Source organism: Coffea arabica, chromosome 7e (assembly GCF_036785885.1).
Source record: "Coffea arabica cultivar ET-39 chromosome 7e, Coffea Arabica ET-39 HiFi, whole genome shotgun sequence".
NCBI lineage: Eukaryota > Viridiplantae > Streptophyta > Magnoliopsida > Gentianales > Rubiaceae > Coffea > Coffea arabica.
This window is the reverse complement of record NC_092323.1, coordinates 11,694,135-11,715,420: the sequence shown is the minus strand read 5'-3', so window position 1 is coordinate 11,715,420 and position 21,286 is coordinate 11,694,135. Positions and strand designations below refer to the sequence as shown.

Sequence of the window (21,286 nt, the reverse complement as noted above, 5' to 3'; positions counted from 1 at the left end):
AAAATAAACCCCACGTGCTTAGTGTAGAGGTATAGATGCTTATTTTTCTAAGGAGAAATTTAAAAAGTGTCCATATGAGCATACATTTTTTATAAAGATTGAAAATTGAGGTAAATTGCTCTTTGTTTGTTTATATGTTGACGATCTTATTTTTACTGAAATGATAGTACTATGTTTGAGAAATTCAAGAAATCTATGATGGCTGAATTTGATATATCTAATCTTGAAAAGATGCATTATATTTTGGACACTGAAGTGGTGCAATCTGTTGATGGAATTTTTATCTCTCAAAGAAAATATATGTAAGAAATTCTAAACATGTTTCAAATGAAGAATTGTAATTCTGTTAGTATGCTAGTTGAAGTGAATTTAAAACTCATCAAAGAATCTGAAAGAAAGAGAGTTAGCAAATTATGGGAAGTCTCATGTATTTGATAACCACAATACCTGATTTTATGCATGCAGTAAGTTTTATTAGTAGATATATGAAAATTTCAAGGGAGGCATGTCTTCTAGTTGCCAAGAGGATTCTTCGATACTTGCAAGGAACCATTGAATATGAGTTGTTCTACAAGAATGGTGAAAAATTAGATTTATTTGATTTTACTGACAGTGATTATGCAGGCGATTTTGACGATAAAAAGAGTACATCTGGCTATATATTCATGATGGATTCAACAGCTATTTCATGGGGTTCAAAAAAAGACCAATTATTACTTTGTCAACAATTGAAGCACAGTACGTAACTGCAAGTTGCAACAGCATGTGCCCATCAAGCAATGGTTAAGGAATATTCTTGAAGAATTCCATTTTCAACAAGAAAGAGCTACTATAATTTATTATGACAATAGTTCTGCCATCAAACTCTTTAAAAATCCAATTCTACATGGAAGAACCAAGTACATAGACGTAAGATTTCACTTTCTAAGGGAGTTTCAAGGAATGGAATAATTGATTTTCTCTACTACAAAAGTAATGATCAGATTATTGACATAATGACCAAACTATTGAAGTTATCCACGTTTCAAAAATGAAGGAAGTTGCTTGGAGTCTGTGCAATTGATAAGTTCTATTAAACTGAATGTTTGAAAAACTTTCAATTTAAGAGAGAGATTGTTAGAAATATTTACTATTGTTAGTTAATCATATTTGTTTGTTTTGTTCTACTTAATTAGTGAAATTAATGAAGATAGTGGAGTTAGTGGAGTAATTAGTGAAATTAGTGGAGTAGTTAGTGAAATTAGTGGGATAGTTAGTGGAATTATTTTGAATTTTTATAAATAAAGCAATTTCATGTTATGATTTGAGAATCAGCTTTACAAAGAAATAAATTCTAATCCTTTGCTTCTCTTATTATTTTTCTCAGCCATTGTAACAATTCCCACGTCGGTGGTGAAGATGTACAGCATGTTTGGGGTTTCTGGTCTTTCTCGGTTATAAAACAATGACAATGAATTTTCTACACAACCTACCTCCCTTAAGTTTAAGGCGTCCATCTCTGCAGGTCCATCATCACGTTACTAGCTGAGACCATTTTACCATCCAGTCTTCAACTCATTTCTACCATTTCTTCACAAAACTGCTGGGCCCTGGTTTTGTTCCCCTTCTCCAGATGACTCGCAATCAATGTTTTATAAGTGTGTGATCCAGGGATAAGTGATCTAGCTTTCAACAAATTTAAAAACTCATCTGCTTCTCTTACCCTCCCATGTCGGCAAAGAGCAATTATTAGGGAATTTAAAAATGAAGAACATGGAGAAAGTGATCTATATTCCATCTCGTAATAAAGTTTCAGAATCCTCTCCACATCACCAAGTGTCATATAGCCATTAGCGAGATGAGAATATGTGTTTTCGTCGGGAACAAACCCCATTTCCAACAAAACAGTCAAAGCTTCATCAGCCCGCTTTGCCTCCCCATCTGAACAAAGCTTACCAACCATCATATTAAATGCCAAAGGACTTGGTAGAAGTCCCATCTTGACCATTCTCTCACAAAATTTCAAGCTTTCATCCAAATATCCTGTTCCCGAACAACCTTCAATTAGATGATTAAATGTTTCATCATACGGCTTCATCCCCAAATCATCCATTTCTCGCATCAACCTCATTGCTTCCTCAATCTTCCCCTGCTTACAGTAAGCACCAATAAACGAAGTACTTACAAAAGAGTTCCCTTCAAAACCCCTCTTACGCATTTCCTCATATACCTCCCATGCGGCATCCAGATCCCCCATCCTCACCTTGGCCATTATAACCAACGAAAATGAAATGGTATCAGGAATTATATTCTTCTGCAACATCTTCTTCAACAAATTCATCCCCTCTCCAACTTTACCCCTGTCTATCAAACCAAACACCAAACAAGTATTCACCACCATGCCCGGTAAAGAACATCTCTTGCCATGAATCCTCTCCACCACATCCAAAAACCTCTTTAGCCTCCCTTCTTTACCCAAAGCACGAACCAAAATCCTATAAGTAACTTCATTTGGGTACATTCTCTTGTCAATCATATGCTCATACAAACTCCAAACCAGAGAAGTCTTCTCAGACTTTTGCATAACATGAAGCAAAGTATTATAACTAATAACACTCAATCCAAACCCACGCTCATCCAAGACTTTACAACCATCAACAACACTATCAATAATCCTCAGCTTAGCGCAAGTTTGCATAAACAAATCAAAGACAAAAGGGGTCGAACCCACAACTTCATAAGAACCAAGCAGTGAATCCAGAACATTGTTAAGCATTTCAACAGGACCATCATGCATGGATTTTTTGTTGACTAAAATTGATTCAACCAATGCCTTGGCATCCTTAAAAAGCCTAGCTTTAACCAAAATGTGAATTGTAATGCAATAAGAAGACATCCCATGTTGCAAATTCATATTATGAGCTGACCAGTGGAAAAATTTCAATGCTTGCTTTGCATTAATGGGTTCTTTTAGTTGAATTAGTACCTTTTCGACTTGAGGGATGGTGAGATGAACTGAGCTGAACTTTTGGGTTAAAGAATCCCAACTCAGGCCATCTTTGCTTAAGGAGTCACATATGGACGTCAAGATTGCATCCTTATCATCTGCAGGCTCTGAACAACTGTGTGTAAATTGGTGAGCGTGAAGTAAAAGTTGGGCAGGTTTGATAATTGAGCGATAAATTGGAGTTTGAACTTTGGAAAGCAAGAGCTTTGCCATTCTCTTCCAGAAAACACCTGAGGCAAAAGAACAAGAGAAATTCAATATGATCCAACGACGAGAACAATATGAAATGCACAAAATCATGCCAAAAAATGAAATGCACAAAATAGATTCTAGGATTGTTAGCCCGGTGAAGCAGGGGTTTATTCCTCAGGGGGCGATTTCAAGATCAGTCAGTAAAAAGCCCACGTCGGAGCTTCTTTGAACAGGGGGCCTTCCAAGGGTCCATCTTAAAAATATCAGGCAGCATAAAGCCCAAGGCAATCAGGCCTTAGCAAGTTCATCACTTGAAAAGGCAGCATTGACAATCTCATCCTCAGCCCAAGGAAAATTCCTTTGGGCCTTTTTTTTTTTTTTTAAGATGTGCACCAATGATTCCCCTAGTGGTTCTCCACTTGCTCACTTTGATGACTCGAATCTATGATCTATCAATTGTAGCTGACTCGTTTTATCAACTATACTATGCTTCCTTGTCATCCCTTTGATCCTTGAATTACAAAGAACCAAAGGCATAAGCGTGGAAAGATATTTAAAAAGTCAGAGCATCCTTCAATTATCTCAAGTCGAGTTGTGGATAAGGGAAGGCGAGAACAAGAGCTATTGCAGACAATGGTGGATGGCAAGAACACCTGCAACAATATAAAAATTTAGTGAATGGCAAGGATTCTAGCTACACTACTAAAAAAATGGTAGTTCCAATGACTCTTGTGGGTGATCACACCCCTAGAGAATTTTCTATCTAATTCCCAATTGGGCGTAGACAAGATATGGTGTTTTAGGAGCTAATTTAAGTAATGGCATGTTAGGTTATGTTAATAATACAAGAGAAGAACAATTCTAAGAATGACTTCCCTCATTTATCTTCTCTATTTAGTTTGATGGCGAGTAGCTGGAGAGTGTTTGCTGAACCACTAGCTAAGATGAGATTAGAGTATTGATGGACTGTGATTGATCTAGTGCGTTTGGTTCAACAGAATTGGAATTGAATTGGAATTGAAATTCTATAGAATTAGAATTCTATGAATTGAAATTCCAAAACATTGGAATTCTTTTGTTTGGGAAATACATAGAATTGATAAAGAATTCATTTGGAATTCCAAATTCTTCGTTTGGATGGGAGAAGAATTCATTAAGAATTAGAATTGTTTCCAACTAACATTTCCTTACATAAAAAATTTCTTCTTTTTTACTATATAATAATTTTTTAACATTTAGCTAATTGTTACTAAAGCTTTAAGGAAAAAGCCAATTAGTGCCTTTAATAATTTATTTTTTTTCTTGCATTTAACTAATTGTTACTAATGCTTTAGAGAAAAAAAAAAAACAAATTAGTTCCTTTTCTACAAAAAAAAAATTGATCAGAAAGCCAGCAAATCAGCAATAAACAGCCAATCTAGCACTAATCAATATTCAGAGTGCCAATTTCTTATCGCACAGGTACAAATATACCAATATGATTGTGTTCCATTCTTATAATCTCAAAAATCAGATAGAAAATAGCTGAAATACTCCCTAGAATCTTTCTATAATCTTGTTTTGATCCATTACATAAAAAACAAAGAACTCATCAGAATTTAAAAAGTCATGGATACACGATGGAGTAGTAACAACTTCTACTTTCTCTACTTGGGCGTCCAGCAATCAGCTCAACTTCTTCTACAAAAACAACTTCAACTGAAGATTACCAAAAAAAAAAAATCAATTACCAATGTGGATCAGTAGCCAATCCTTTTTTAAGTCATCTCGGAGACCAGAAAAAGTGTCATACTTTGTCCTGTCATTCATAAGTAAATCAATACCCTTCAACAATTGAAATCTATCCAATTCAATTTTAGATAACTCATATCCTCATTGAGAATGAGGATACAACACAAATCTCACAGGTTCTTAATATCTTCACAACTCATAGCACTTCTCCTATTCAGTTATGAAAATGCATATCATAGAATCACATGAAGGAATTCAGTGGTGGAGGCCATCGGAATGCAAGTTCATTTATGTTAGCCTCTACCGAGTTTAAGAAGTGGAAGGTTCATGGTGATGCCTTGACCAATGCGGCAATTTAGAATATTTTGTGCATGTCATGTAGATGGTGTAAGATGCTCTAATCATTGTTTGGTCTCCTTACACAAGTCCTAACTCTAACCCCAACTCTGTATGGAGGAGCTTTGACCAGCAGCAGTAATGTTGAAAATCTACTACTAGTCTAACCTTGGATCAGTAAGAGCATAATCATTTATATCCATTTACAATGAAACCAATTGTAAAAAGCACTTATTGAATTAACTCTGCTAACTTGGTAGTGATTATAACCAATTACCAATCCAAAACTAGTAGCCGTAAAATACAAAATAATGTTATTAAACTAACAGGAACAGAGAGTGATTAAACTAGTAGTTCCAATAATGTTTGATTAGATAGAAACAGATGATTCTCTAATCATGCCAAAAATATGAAAAGCTATCTGACAGTTGAATTAAACGAGGAACAGAACCACAAGTACCTTACGTAGTTTGCAACTAAGATAGGATCAAGGTCACAGCGGGCATCCTTTACATCAGGTGACCATTTTTCCGTCAACACCCCAGTGACAATACATCATCTGAAATCAAACTTACGCAGATCATTTACATAATCACACCACAAATTCTCATATTCCTGTGACATATTTCTCTGGTATTAAAACTGCGTAGTCATCATATACTTGTAAGGAAAAAGCTCTAAGTCAAGATCAAAATATTTATGCTACTGATTTATTTTTCTTTCTTCCCTTTTGGCCTGACTTCTCTTAGGAAATTCTTGGAAAGTTGGGTGCTCCCCCAAAGAGTGACGTCCCTGTGATTACTCCCCATGAACTCCCTGAAGCTGATGCATTCATATTTGGCTTCCCAACTAGATTTGGGATGATGGCTGCCCAATTCAAGGCATTTATGGATTCAACTGGTTTCTTGTGGGGAGCTCAAAAGCTGGCTGGAAAGCCTGCTGGCATTTTCTACTCCACTGCATCTCAGGGAGGCGGCCAAGAAACCACCCCGTAAGTACACGAATTACGTGAAAAGAGTGCTCTCTGATCTCAGGGGCAACAGGAATTAGATGATTTCTGCAGAGTGCTCTCTGATCAATGGGGTACTCTGGACATAAGTACACTATCACCAAGAGTACCAATGGTGGAAGTGTGGAATGCAGTGAAAAACATACTAGAGCGACAGTGCAGATTATTGTGGATAACACAGAAATAAAGGCAAGAAAGGTGCTTCACTACTATTCTCGTCTTACTTGCCCGGCTTACTTTGATATAGTTGATAAACTTGGACTCGATTTAACTAACTGAATTCAAACCCACTCCAGTCACAACACAACAAATTAGTGAGAGGAAGCAGAAACGAAAGCAGGCCTTCAATCATTAAGAAATGCACAACTTGACTAGAAAGGTTAAAATATCAATTATCAAGATAACTAACAGCTCATACAGATAAACACGTCAATTCAATCCCAGCTCATACCACTAGAAACATGAAGAAGATGGTATCAAATTGACGAGTTTCCCCAATCCAAAATATACCTGCTTACCGGAAAAGTCAATAAAATTCTCAAATTGAATCATATTATCCAAAAACCCCAAATTAGAAGCTAAACAAAAGATAAAAGAAGGTCGCGGAAAGTCAACTGTATACTGCATACCCAAAACATCTGAAAACGAAGATGGAACCCATCATTCCTTTCACAAATTCAAGTAATGGGTCATTTACGACATAAAGAAGTAATCAAGTAGGAACCTTGTCGGATTCTTCCTCCGCTCCACTTCTATCCGGATTGCTGCTGTCTTCAGGTAAAGAATTCGGCGAAGAAGGACGATCTTGAACTAAAGTATCATCAGCGGAAATATCATTAGATGGAGCTGTGGAAGCAGCCACCGCAGCAGACGGAGCCTCCGGCAGCTGTATCGTCTTCCCAAACAGCGTAAATGAAAGTAGATGTTCAATGCTGGGAAAAGGCAGAGGAGGAAGATGAGTAAGAGGAGAGACAAGACGTCAGAGATGGAAGTATAGGTGGTGGCAGAGGAGGAAGTATGGGAGGACTGAGGAGGCGGAGAAGGAAGATGCGGAGAAGAAAGAGCTACAAAGAAACGGTGGTTGGCCTGTGACGAGAGAGAGAGAGAGGGGGGGAGGACTTTCATTTTCAGTTTTGTTTTTGTTGATTATATGGAGACCCGTTTTATTGATTTAATCCACTTAGGATCCGCGTACCAACCCGAATAGAAGGTGAAATTATGGAATTGGAATTATGATTCTTAGGTCTTACCAAAGAATTGAATTTGTAGAATTGATGGCCCATAGAATTCGAATTGAATTCTAATTCTCTGGTATTGCCGGTGTCCAAACTGAAGAATTGGAATTGGGACCCCAATTCCAATTCTAAACCCCAATTCTATGGGAAACCAAACGAACCCTAAAAGAAGTTGCAATCTAGGCAGGAAGGACTCTTAAAGTCTCTCCACTATCTAAGTTGAGGATTCAAATTCTGCGTCTGTGTCTAATGGTTACACTTGGATTAGGGATGTAATCGAGCCGAGTCGAGCTCGAGTATCACTATACTCGAGCTCGACTCGACTCATACACACAGAGGCTCGAGCTCGACTCGAGCTCGATCGAGCCAAGAAAATCGATACTCGAAGATCGACTCGAAGAATTTCCTCAGGCTCGAGACTCGACTCGATAAGGCTCGATCTTTAATCGAGCCTTATCAAGTCGAGTCTTATCAAGCTTTTTGACTCGATTTGACGAAAAAAACAGATCAAAGGTGATGTTTTGGGAAGATTCAAAGGCAAGCAAGTAGCTATCAGCTGGAGTAAATGAGGCATAAAATCCATGATTCATCAATACAAATACAACTAAAAGTATCCACATTCTACCTCCCATGAAGGCATGAAGGTAGTAAGACATCCAAAACAGCAAAGTGTGGTCTAAGAAGGAGCAGAAAAAGAAAAAGAATTTTTACAAGCCTAATCAAATATAATTACCCAAAAAACTTAAACCATAATACTAAACCCAATAACATAAACAAATTAACAAAAAATATTAAGCCACAATTATGATCTAAAGTCAAGAATTAATTTATCCCAAAAAGTCATATAAAATAGGCAAACATAGGATTAAGCTCAAGAAAGGCAAAATGGATTTGATTTTTCCAAATTTTGAGGCTACGGTGAACAAGGGGGACTTGAGGGATTAAAATGCAACAAAGCAGGGACCTAATTAAGGGACTTATGATGGTGTTGGAGGCAAATATGAAGCTCAGGAAAAGACAGGACCAAATCACTAAACAAAAAGAAAACGGAGGGACTGAAATTGCAATTTTGGACAAGTGATCATCTTCTCCAACGAGCAAATATCAATTACCATTCAGCAAGACAGCAACCAGAAATCTGGCTTCAATTTCTAACCATTCCAACAAACAATGAGACTCACAACACTCCCTCTCATAACATCAATTCGAATTCACTCGACCGGAAGCATAAGGAGCAGAAAAATGTAAGACATCAACACACCAAAAATTCTTAGATGCGAGGAAGTGAACTGGCCGACTTGGCCAGTATTTTTCATGTGCAAAAATGCAGACCAATCACCCTTCAACTAAAACTTTCAATCAAGCATTTTGTCGAACAGTAAATGGGCATTAAAATTTTGCCGGATTCTCACTCAAATTAAAGCAATAACTAGCCCAAAAATGATCATAAACCAAGACATTCAGCTCAATCAACGTATGCGGCATGTATATTCAAAAGCATGAGGCCAATCTTTCTAACGGGTAAAAGGTGGAATTTTTCCCCAAGGCCTTAACTTTTAAAGGCTGCACAACTGGAGAGAGCTTCTTGTGTATAAAATACAAAGCTTATGTTATATCACACCTAATCTAAACTACTACAACAGTTAGAGTTTGCAATTGGAAGCTCAGATTTCGTCCCCTTATCAATTCAGGATAACAAGTTTCCTAGTCGATCTTGGCCCATTTTAATGCCAGAGACACAGAGCCAAAAACAGAGGAGCACTTACCTAAGTGAGCCAGAGATGAGCAGTGATGAACCAGCGATGAACTAGTGAGATCTTGGTGCTTTGTCTTCGACACTCGGCAGCGATGAACCAGCACGGCAGGACACAGCCGACAGGAGACGTACAGCGCGGCGGACTGGCGGAGGCCGGAGAGGCAGAGAGCAGCTTCGATTTGGGACTTGGGACTTGGGACTTGTTAAGGCGATGGCGATGGCGATGGCGATGGAGTCTCACAGATGCGGCGAGCAACGGCGTCGGCGACGAACGGAGTGAGGGTGTAGATTGGTAAAGTGAATTTTTTTGCTAGGCTTCGAACAGAGAAGAAAGTCGCACAGTCGGCACAGAGAACTGAGAGAAGGAAGAAAGTCTTTTCTTCCTTTTTTTTTAGACATTTTTTCTTTTTAGTGTTTTTTACAATTATGTTATTACTTTTTTGCCATTATAGGATTTTATTATAAAGAAGGTAATATTGTAAATTTCATATAACTTATACCCATAATAGTCATTTTATAATTATAATAAATATATATTATTTAAATTATAAATATTTTATTTAATTAACTCTGGCTCGTCGAGCTACTCGACGAGTCACGAGCTCGGAAAACGAGACTCGATACTCGACTCGATTTGAAGTCGAGTTACTCGAAACTCGATTCGAACTCGGTCAACCCGAGTTCGAGTCGAGTTGTTGACCGAGCTACTCGGCTCACCAACAACCCTACTTGGATATGCGGAGGGGTGAGACGAATAACATTTTGAAAAAAAAAATTGCAATAGGGATGAGTAGGAATTCGTGCTAAGATCAATAAAATGATCCAAAACCAAAGCTTCTCAAAATTTTCACCAGCCCAAACCATTATCCAGAAAATCAATACCAAATTAAATTGAACCAAGAAAAACAAACGAAACAAACACACTGCCTCTGGCCGGTCCCCACTCCCCACCCCGAGTGATCGCTGGTCACCTGGTCCCTGGTCAGTCAGCGAGTAGAAGTGTAGAACCCAGCAACTCCCAAGCCATGGACTCCACCCTAGCCCCTGCCCCACCCATTAAAGCCTCCGCTTCTAAGCTTCCCATTAAACGCAAAACCCCCGATCCAAATCCCTCCAGCCACTCCAACCCCGACCCCGACCCGAAATACTCGTCCCCGGTGCCCGATGGAGATCCTAGGCCTCCGCCTTTCAAATTTCACCGGATATGGACAGAACCCGACGAAATCCGATTCCTACAGGGCCTCCTCCATTGTGCCTCCGACAACCTCTCCTTCCCTCGAGACCTCAACATTTTCTACGCTCGATTCTCCGACACCATGTCTCAGCCTTACACTAAATCTCAGCTCTCCGAGAAGCTTCGGAGGTTAAGGAAGAAGTTCCGGGTCATTTCCTCCCGGATTTCTAAAGGGTTGGATCAGTCTTTCTTATCGCCCCACGATCGTGCTCTTTTTGAGATTTCTAAGCGGCTCTGGCACCCTGATTATGCTGACACGTCGCCGTTTGGTGGAGTTAGTGGTGGGAAAGCTACGAAATCGGATTTAGTTGGGGTTGAAGTCAGCTTTTTACCCGAAATTTTGTCGGGTCTGGATCCTAATGAAGTTGAGAATTTTGAGCTTAAGTGGGAAAAGAGTGATAATGTGGTTGAAGGTGTTGATTTTGGGGATATGGGTTTTGATGGGGAGGTGAAGTTGAGTGAGGTGAATGTGGAGTTTGAAAAGGAGGAGGAGGAGGCAGATGAAATGGGGTGGCGGAATGGTGGAGAAATGGGGGCGGAGGAGGTGGCTGTGGCGAAGGCGGTGATTGATGCGTTTGATAAGTCATTGGAGGAAGTTAGGATGGGGGTTGTGAAGGATGGGGGAAGCCTGAATGGTTGTGAACAGGAGGAAGGAAAAAGATGGGACTTTGACAGAAGGTGGAAGGAGCAAAGGGTGGCAGAATTGGATGTGTTGACTCGCAGAATGAGGTTGGTTTTTGAGCAATCACTTCTCCGAAGGCAATGAGTAAATAGTTCTAGCAGGAGTAGTGACCTTTTCTGCTGCTTTGGTTAGATCAGTTTAGTATTGTTAGTGGAATTTTGAAGCCTCTCTTGCTATATTGATATTTGATGTTTCTCCTTCCTCGTACCTGCTGGTTAAGAAGATATGTACATTTGGTCATTGGTCGTGTATTGCAAAAAAAGAGGGGTTTTTTTTCATGTCTGCTTTGTGCATGCTGACTAAGTTTAGAGGATGAGGGGCAAGTGTTGCAGTTATATTTATGTCTCTGAATTATATTTTCCATAAAGCTGACATTTGTAATGCCATTCAGTTGGTCTGCTCATGCATATTTTAGAACAGGAAATATCTGTCTAGTCTCGTGCAGAATGAGCTAGCCCGCCTTCACTCATTTTGCTCATTGGTATACTAGATGTTTATTGCTACGACACCTCCAACATTTTCCATCCCGCCATAAAGGAAATATTTCAGGTTGAAGCCACGACTTGGTTGACACTTGACAGTGAAAGTAATTCATGAGATCTACTTTATGAATTCGTGTTGGTTTTGTAAGATTTTCACCCAGTTCATTGTCCAGTGACAGGCTCGTCTTGGCTTTTAAGATTTGTTGCCTAGGCTATGGTGCGTTGGAAGGCAACAAGTGACGTGAATTGTTAGTGCATGTTGTATTGTATCTTCCAGCTAGGCCATTTCCAAGCGTGCTAGCATGTTAGTGAATATGAAATCAAGTTATCAAATATAAATCAGTAGTTATCTTGGAAATCTCTCTCTGAATTCATTTACATTGTAGGGATAAAGTTAAAAAGTACTGCTTTGAGCATGTAATGAATTGTCTGCAAACTTCTCTGGATAGTACCGCCCTTGTTAGTAAACTGGAGACGATGAATTTGTCCAATTGATCCTACCGCCCTTGTTCCCCTGGGAGAGCTCTCCTACATGGAAGACTCGTTAAACAGATAAGAAGCAAAAAAAGTGCAGAGACGTTTTAAGCTAACAAGTTTACTTGTGTAAAATCTTCTCCCGTTATCAACACATGAGAGCTTTCATTCCCTTTAATGTTCGTGACCGTGTCTTGCCAACTCATTTCCTTACCTTGTTTTAGCTCCTTGGATTCAACAAGAAATTCTTGTGAAATTGGGCATAAGAATGTTTCCATTCCCAAATGAAAGTAAAATCTTTGAGCTGTTACCAGAGAAAGTAGTCAAAAATTAGCATGCAGGTTAAAGTCAATCTGCTGTTGCGTGGTGCCTGGAGTAGAGTTTTGCCTTGGCAGACTTTGGCTTGAATTACTTGTCTTTGCGGTCGCTATGCTTTGCCAATTCGGATCTCGGATCCTAGAAAAAGAGGGAACTTTCAACTATGCCCCTCTTGACAAGACTTGCAAAAACTCAACGAATTTGAGCTTTGTTGAGCCTCCGAGTTTGAGTTAGAATACAGCAACATATACCCAAAAAAATCGGATCGGATGTCCGAAGCAAATATCTCAGGTAAATTGCTGGTTTCTACAAATATATTCACGGCTAATTCCTTAAAATATACGTATAAAAAAAAATTATCCGTCAAATGCACGTCTGACTGAAGGACTTTCTTATTCTATACGGGCCGTGCTGACTCAGCACGGACGAATCACAAAAAAATCTACCCGGTCAATATCCAATTTGGGCTGAGCATTTGTGTCAGCGGACGTGCTGACTGGGCACGTCCGCACCTGACACAAACAGGTTTGTGTCAGGTGTGCTGACACAAAGGTCTCTCGCACAACATTTAAAAAAAAAAAAAGTTTTAGGCTTTAGGATTTTTAGAGTTAGGGTACTTTAATTTGGTACTTTAAAATTTGGTACTTTAATTTTCAAATTAACCTGATTAAACTAAATTTTAATCATAATCCTAAATATACTTCGTTTCATTAATATTTAAAATAAATACATTAACCTAACCTCATGATTCATGTCCCTAGATGCCTTTTCCACATGTATTATTATTAAATTATTATTAAATGCATAATAGTTGTTAATTAACGAACGATTCATGTATTCTAATAAACAGGAATTAATTATTATAATCGCTTTGTGATTGTGATTGGCATACATAATAATACAACCAATTCGGATAATTATTTTTTTGAGACAACATTTTTGCATCTATATTTTTACTATATTTTAACTACATTTTTAACTATATTTTGGATAATTATTTTAACTATATTTTTACCTTGCACGCAACATATATGATATCTTACAAAAGTCCTACTACGTACATGAATTATTCATCTACATCAATATCAATCCAAAATTTTTTTTATTAATATTTGCATATTACTTCATTTTTTTATGCAATCCAAAAATTTCTTATGTTTAGTTAATTAATATATTTTATGCACGTAAAAAGCAATAATTTTAATTAGATATTTCTAGTATTCCTATATGAATTATATTACATAGTAATTCGCCAAAAATTATACGATTAAACAATAAGTCGTAGTCGACAACACTATATCACTATATACACTAGTTAACTCTTTTTTAACACTTCAATATTGTAAAATTATAAATAAATTATCACACCTTACATTAACTATTAATTAATAAGCTATAACAACAACACACAATGCAGAAAACAAGTTTAATTAATGTCATTTGATGACAGTATAATATAACATGTAAATACATAAATAATTAACATAATTATTTAACATGTTTAATTAACATAATATAAATAATTAACATAATTATTTAACATATTTAATTAACATAATATAAATAATTAACATAATTACTTAACATGTTTAATTAACATAATATAAATAATTAACATAATTACTTAACATGTTTAATTAACATAATACAAATTAATATTATTATCCACCATTCAATCTCAATTTTTTAAAAATTAACTAATCAAGGTGACGAAGCACAGATGAACCTGATGGAGCTGCCTGAGTATACTTTCTGCAACCTATCAAAATTAACGAACAGAAGTTGTACTACTACCACCCTATTAAATAAAGTTTCGGCCAACAAATTTTTTCAAGCCTTCATCGTCTCTGTCTCCAGCAAAACTGACTAACCACGGGCTGCTTTCAACGACTCCGCACCTGACAGAAGGAACGAAGCCAAGCAGTGGCTGCTTTCACCGAATCCGAAGCCAAACTGAAGGAACGAATGCAAGCAGGAGGAGGAGCTGCTATGCTATACATGAGACAGAGAAAGCGAGAGCAGCGAGACGTGCCGACTGGGCACGTCCGCTGACACAAATGCTCAGCCCAAATTGGATGTTGACCGGGTAGATTTTTTTGTGATTCGGCCGTGCTGAGTCAGCACGGCCCGTATAGAATAAGAAAGCACCTCAGTCAGACGTGCATTTGACGGATAATTTTTTTTTATACGTATATTTTAAGGAATTAGCCTATATTCACATCCTTCTTTCTTTCTTTTTTTTTTTATATTCTCTTTCTTGGTAGGAAAATATCAACATCCCTTTGGGATTATCTTATCTACAATCCTTCTAATATTAGCCACTGAAAATTAGTAAATGTTAATTTTGTTTGTCGACTAGCAACCTCGTGCGATGCATGGCTTCAGGTAACTTCTACATTTTGTTTTTTCCCAAGTGTATTTCGAGGTTCATATGAGCTTATTGGGGATGGAGAAGCTTCTTTCCTAGTAAAAAAAAAGAACTTTTCCCTAAGCCCAAGCAAGTCCTAAAAATTTTAAAATAAATGAGATGGGCAATTTTTTTTTTTTGGAAACGATGATAAATGAGATGGGCAATTGAATAATCATTTTGTTGGTTCTGGGAAGCTGGAGCCCGCTGCCGCTGGTGATGGATGCCCGAAAGCGCGTCTCCACCGTTGGGAGTTGGGACCAACTAAGCTTTCCAAATATGGTAAGCAAAACAAAATTACGAGGTAGTGATGTCGATTCATGAGAGAAAGACAATAAAAGAAAAGAGGGAAAAAAAAAACGACTTGCGTATTGTTCATTTGTAGATGAAGGCATTGGAATAGATTTTCTTTCTGGAATAGCAATCCTTCCCAAATTTTCTCCGCCCCGTCCCGCTGCCTACCAATTATCCCCACCCTACCCTGCTTTTTCCGAAGGGTTAATAAAAATTTATTATATAATTTTATGATAGTTAAATTGTAATAAATAATTAAGTACTAAAATATTAACACATCATCAAATTATTATTTATTATAATTTCACAATTGAAACTCATAAAAATAATCAAATAAAAATTATTTAAATACAATTCAACATGATGAAATAAATACAATTAAAGTAGTCAAGTTTTTACTTTTCACACAAATACAGTCACTAATTCATTATTGTGCTTGTGCTTTTTTTTTTTTGAGAAAAAAGTGTTCTTGTATTAAGTGTAATTAGAAATTTAGTATAAATGTACTAGTAAATTTAGTATAACTAATTAATAATTTCTATTAATAAATATATATAATTATTAGTATAATTGATAATATCAATTATATTACATATACTAATATACATTATGTAATATATATAATTAATAATATCATTATCTTGAGTTTATAATTAATTAAATTAAATATTATATATAATTGTATACATATATATATTTATATATTTATTTTTTTACCCCGTCCCCGTTTCTAAACAGGGGGAAAATTCCCCCCCTCCCCGCGCGCCCAGCCCCATTAGCCCCTCACGCGCGGCCACCCACCCCCCACGCGTGGCCACCCGCCCCAATTGCTATTCCTACTTAAAACTGATAGATGTTTTGAATTTTCCAAAATGAAAAAATATGGGTTTTTTGCCTCTTTTCTTTTTTTAAATTTAAAAAAAAAAACTAAGGTAGGTTTCTTTGGATAGCAAATTATTTCAAATAATATTTAGCTAGTATCATAAACACATTTTTCAATCTACTTTTTTAAATTTTTAATCATTTTTTATCTCATATACACCACATTATAAAAAATACTATAGTAATTATTACAAATAATAATCTATCCAATTCTTGATCTTGCTTATGTGTTTGATAAGATATCCAGACGTTCTAAAGAAGGGAGGACTCGTCATCCAAGAAAGTGTTCACACTCGTAAAATAAATATTGAATTTGTTAATGCAATACTATCAAATTTGCAAATTGCACTTCTGCATATGATATGTTGGGTGCCGTGCAATTACGTGGAGCCTTTTTGTCAAATAATCTAGAACCAGTTGACCCCAATCTAGTTTTTTTTTTCCTTTTTATTTTTTTTGGGTGGGATAAGGGTTCGGGTGTTCACTTTGTTCTCCAACTCATTTTCTTTTCTTTAGATTCCAATAACAAAGTGAGAATGATAGAAGGGAGAGGTGTTAGTGCGACTGAGCTCTAGTACGGTTAAGTTCGATTATTATACTTTTTATATTATTTGATATATTATTATATTTGAAATAAAGATAATATATATAAATAAAATATCTAACATATATTCAGTATAATATTATGATATATTTATGGGTTAAAAACAAAAAAGTCCCCTGTGATAAACCTAATACACAGAAAAGCCCCCCATGGTTTCAAAATATACAACACGACCCCTCATGCTTTGAACTAAATTGTAAAGGTGACGGAATCCGTTAAATTTAACGGAAATGACATATTGGAACCTAAAAAAAATTTTTTATACCTAATTTTTATCAAATATACCTATTCTACCCCTTAACTCTCAATTCTCTCTACTTAGAAAATAAAATAAATGATTTTTTGAGCTGTTTTTTTGTTGAATTATATCAGGGTATTTTGGTCATTTTGACCATTTCCGTTAAGTTTAACGGATTCCGTCACCTTTACAATTTAGTTCAAAGCATGAGGGGTCGTGTTCTATATTTTGAAACCATGGGGGCTTTTCTGTGTATTAGGTTTATCACAGGGGGCTTTTTTATTTTTTACCCTATATTTATATATCAAAAATTTAAATGTATGTAATGACTGAATGAAATTATACAAAATATAATTATACTGAATTCACGTCCAATAAAAGGTTTCCTGAAAAATTTCAACCAACTTGTTATATTTAGACTCCTAAAATTGAAGTTACAATCTGAAAGTTTTGACACTGCATTAAAGTTTGGCCCTAATGCGGCTCATTTCGACCAAAATAGGGCAATGGAAATTTCGCGGTTTTTGGTCAAAATTAAAAAATATCTGGGATCTTAACTGTTCGGTTGAAACTTCAGTGACCAATTTGGTCAAAATCAGAAACACCAAAGACTAAATATATATTTCTGCAAAAACTTTAGGGAGTATTTATGTTGCACCAGAAGTACAAAATATATTGTTAGATTCTCAAATTCGTCCTTCCTAACAAAAGTACAAAACTTTCTTCACATCTTTTTTTTTTTTTTTTTTTGCTTTTTGGGTAAGACTTCGTCACTTTTTGAGCCCTTTGTTTCTCGATTCTTTTGATTGCAAAAGATCCCTTTGTAGTTCTCCTGGGAAAAACGAGTTCAGCGTGAGAATCGTTTTTGATGTTACATTGGTGGGGGAGAAAAGGACAAAGAATAGTCGATGCTAAGTGTGAGTGGGTCTCCAGTCTACAAGCGTACATTAAACCAAAAAATATATATATATTTCAGTTAATACAAATATACGATACAGTACACGGTAGGCATGAATTGAGAAAAGGTCCCTCGTCCAACAATTTTTTGCTGGCTTTTTTCATTTGATAATATTTTGAGAAATTCATCCAATTATTGATCTCATTATTATGGTCTTTCTTTTTTTTTTTTTTTTGGTCCTTCGTGTCTCGAATATCTATATTGGATATCGGATCAATATGTTTGGATTGTAAGTTATTTGAGATATTTTTACTGTAGTACTTTTTGTGATGTGATGTATGTGAGATAAAAAGATAATTGGGAAGATAAAAAGGTGTATTGAAAATTGTAATGATGATGTAAGCAAATATATTTGGACAAATAACTTACAATCCAAACACACTACAGAAATTGTTTTCTATACCATTAGTGCACATGATACAGTGAAAAAAATTTTAAGGTCCTTTCAAGGAGCCATTCTCTAAGTGTATATTCCTCAATGACAACCATTCTCTGACTTGTATATTTCTCGATGATGATATTGGTTTATATTTTAAATAGAGTAAATTTTATATACACTGTCAGTGTATAATACATTATCACGATTGGATGGATGACATATGAGCAAATTTAAATTTTTCATATATGTTATATATCTAATAGTGATAGTGTATATACTAACAGTGTATATAAGATTAATCCTTTTAAATATTTGAAAATTTCATAATCTAGATGTTAAAAACACTTATTTCATCATTCAATAAAAAATTAGTTTGAATGTATAATATTAAAAAAGAACTATAAAATCTCCCTTAAGGTGTATAAAGTGTGAATTTAGAGTTATTTTGTTTTTAAAAGTTTAAACTTTTTAGATAAGATATGCGGGGTTAAGTGATAATGTTATAATTTGATAATATGCACACTCCATCTTTTTTGGCGTAACTATCTGCGCAGAGGATCAAGATGGGTCTAATTTAAATTCTGTGCAAAAGTTCATATTTTTCTATGCTAAATGTATCATGAAGTCACGAATTGGGGAAATAATATTTAATTAAGCTTTGTATGCAAAATTGTAAAATTTTCAAAAGAAAATAGTTTGAAACGTGCCTCACAAATTTCTAAATGAATTTTTTTTTGTCCTTCACTTTTAAAATTGTAACTTTATGTTTCGTACAAAAATTAGGTCAATAAATTTTGACCCCGATCTAAATTTTCGACCACTTTTTATCTTGAATCCATCATGTGACTCGTGCATATGAGTAAAATCTTATATACAGTGATTGTGTATAAACTATTATCGTTAATCCATAACATATGTGCAAAAGTTAAATTTTAAATTCAAATTTTGCATAGTTACCATTCATTCAAAACTGACAATGTATATGAAAAATTAAATTCTACTTGTGTTCATTTTTTTTAGGTGCAAAATGGTTAAATCCTATTTGCAATTAAACAAATAACCCGATTTTATTCATTTTTGTCCATAAATAAGTAAGATTTGACCAAAACCGTATTTATTATTTTCCTAAAAGAGTGAAATTATACCCAATCAATATTTATTTTGTCACGAAAAACATAGGATTTGACTTTCTTGTACATAAAAAATGATTGTATGTGAGTCACATGTTGATTTTCAGACTAGAAACTCATTTTTTAGATTGAAACCAACTATGGCTAATTTGAATTTGTAATGAATGTAAAGTTAACATTTAACTCCACACAGTTAATCGATTAACTTAACATAATCTGAGTTGGATTGAGATTTGGTTTAGTAAGGGATGCTTGACAAAATTAGATAGAGTGGAATAGAAAATAAGATACGATGTGCGATAGAAGATCTATCATGGTAAATTTTGAGATCTGACATACATAAAGTTAGAATTGGCTTTAAATTTATTCACTTGTGGAGTATAAAATAAGGCATGATGTGCGACAAAAGATCCACCATGGTAATTTTTGAGATCTAACATACAAAGAGTTAGAATTGGCTTTAAATTTATTTATTTGATGGCTGATGGTACATGGACAGGAGAAATTCCATTGTCCTGTTGGTAATTATGGTAGATAAAGTCAAGATGTTTAATTACTAAAGCTAAAGCAATTAATATTTACAAAATCAAATCGTTAAATTTTGATTTCAACCTAAATTTTTATCACTTTTTTATCCTGAATGTATCGGATGACCCATATATGGTTATTTTTTTTATGGGCAAAAATATTAGATTTCATTCGTGGTTAAACAAATAACTAGATCAATTTTCATTTTTTCCTCTAAAAAAGTGGGAGCTAACTTGAAACATATTCATTTTTTTCTCTAAAAAATGAGGCTTGGCATAATCCATATTCATTTTTGCTACTAAAAATTGAGATTTGACCTTTTCTGTAAAAAAAAAATGACCGCATATAGGTCACGTGATGATTTCAAACAAAAAAAATGATCGAATATTTAAGTTGGGGCTAAATTTTGTTAACTTTAATTTGTAAAGAACATAAAGTTAACATTTTAAAAGTGAATGATGAAAAAATTCATTTGAAAAAATATGATGAACATTTTGAACAATGTTCCATTTAATTTACTACTACTCATGACATCTGGTATACTTTTAATTAAGAGTAAAAGATTTGAAAAGCCCCTTAAATTTTAAACCGTTGTCCACTTTTGGCTCTTAATCTATTTTTGTCTTCAATTGACCCCTAAAAAAATGCATAGTTTAAGGATTTCTAATCATTTTAAATAATTGGAACTGAAGGGCATTTTTGTCCAACCTTAATCAAAAGTATCGGGAATTTAATCAAAAGCGTCAAGAGTAGAAGTAGAAATCCTGAAAAGAGAAAACCTTTCATCTTTCTTAAACTCCACATCAGGTTTCTCTCCAAAAATTTCAAATTCATTGATTTCATACCTTATAGGGACATGAAAAATCCGATGAAACTTTAGCCACTTAAGTATGAAATCAATGATTTTGTACGCATACTCTCAAGTATGAAAACTTTAGCCACTTTAGCCACTTAAGTTTTCTACGCATACTCTCAATGATTTTGATTAAGTTCCCGTTGCTTTTGATCATGGTTGGACAAAAATGCCCTTCGATTTTTGCATGACTTATGTCTGAAATGGCAATAAGTCCTAAACTATGAACTTTTAATTGTTCAGGGGTCAGTCGGAGATAAAAAAAATAGATCAGGGACCAAAAATAGAAAATTAATTATCTTGGTGGTCCCTATAGTTGTTCTTTTTTTTTTTGTTGATTTATTCCTGGTCACATTTGCTTGGCGAAGATTACAATGGAATATTATGTTGGAATTTGACAATTAAAGTGTCAGCGTCAATTTAGTTGAAGTTGAATGGTTGAAAATATTCATTTTTACCCCAGTTAACTTCATCCTTACCTTGATTCTGTTCCAAAAATATTTCATTATCAGTTCAGCACAAGATTTCGGCAATGCAGTCCCAGAATCAATAGACTCCAACTACAAATTAGTATTTGA

At 35.3% G+C, this 21,286-nt stretch overlaps 3 protein-coding genes across 6 annotated transcripts; 2 read left to right on the top strand and 1 right to left on the bottom strand.

Moving 5' to 3' along the window:
* Positions 1-1,327: 1,327 nt before the first annotated feature.
* LOC113699503 (putative pentatricopeptide repeat-containing protein At1g31840) lies at positions 1,328-9,733 on the bottom strand. Of its 4 annotated transcripts, XM_072059194.1 has the most exons (5): positions 9,256-9,733; positions 6,979-7,186; positions 5,706-5,804; positions 4,909-4,976; positions 1,328-3,831 (listed from the first exon to the last, which is right to left on the bottom strand). In XM_072059194.1, the coding sequence occupies exon 5, from the start codon at positions 3,284-3,286 to the stop codon at positions 1,550-1,552; it is 1,737 nt and encodes a 578-aa protein (XP_071915295.1). In that variant the 5' UTR covers positions 3,287-3,831; positions 4,909-4,976; positions 5,706-5,804; positions 6,979-7,186; positions 9,256-9,733; the 3' UTR covers positions 1,328-1,549. The 4 variants fall into 4 exon arrangements, with proteins under 4 accessions (XP_071915295.1, XP_071915294.1, XP_071915297.1 ...); XM_072059193.1 differs by lacking the exon at positions 4,909-4,976 and having other exon boundaries at positions 9,256-9,732; XM_072059196.1 differs by lacking the exon at positions 4,909-4,976 and having other exon boundaries at positions 1,328-3,216; positions 9,256-9,724.
* On the top strand, positions 5,155-6,240 carry LOC140011225 (quinone-oxidoreductase QR2-like). Its single transcript, XM_072059988.1, has 2 exons — positions 5,155-5,259; positions 5,995-6,240. The coding sequence occupies exons 1-2, from the start codon at positions 5,155-5,157 to the stop codon at positions 6,238-6,240; spliced, it is 351 nt and encodes a 116-aa protein (XP_071916089.1).
* Positions 9,734-10,107: 374 nt separating the features above from the next.
* Positions 10,108-11,568, top strand: LOC113698336 (uncharacterized). The gene has a single exon (XM_027218120.2). The coding sequence runs from the start codon at positions 10,271-10,273 to the stop codon at positions 11,243-11,245; it is 975 nt and encodes a 324-aa protein (XP_027073921.1). The 5' UTR covers positions 10,108-10,270; the 3' UTR covers positions 11,246-11,568.
* Positions 11,569-21,286: the final 9,718 nt, after the last annotated feature.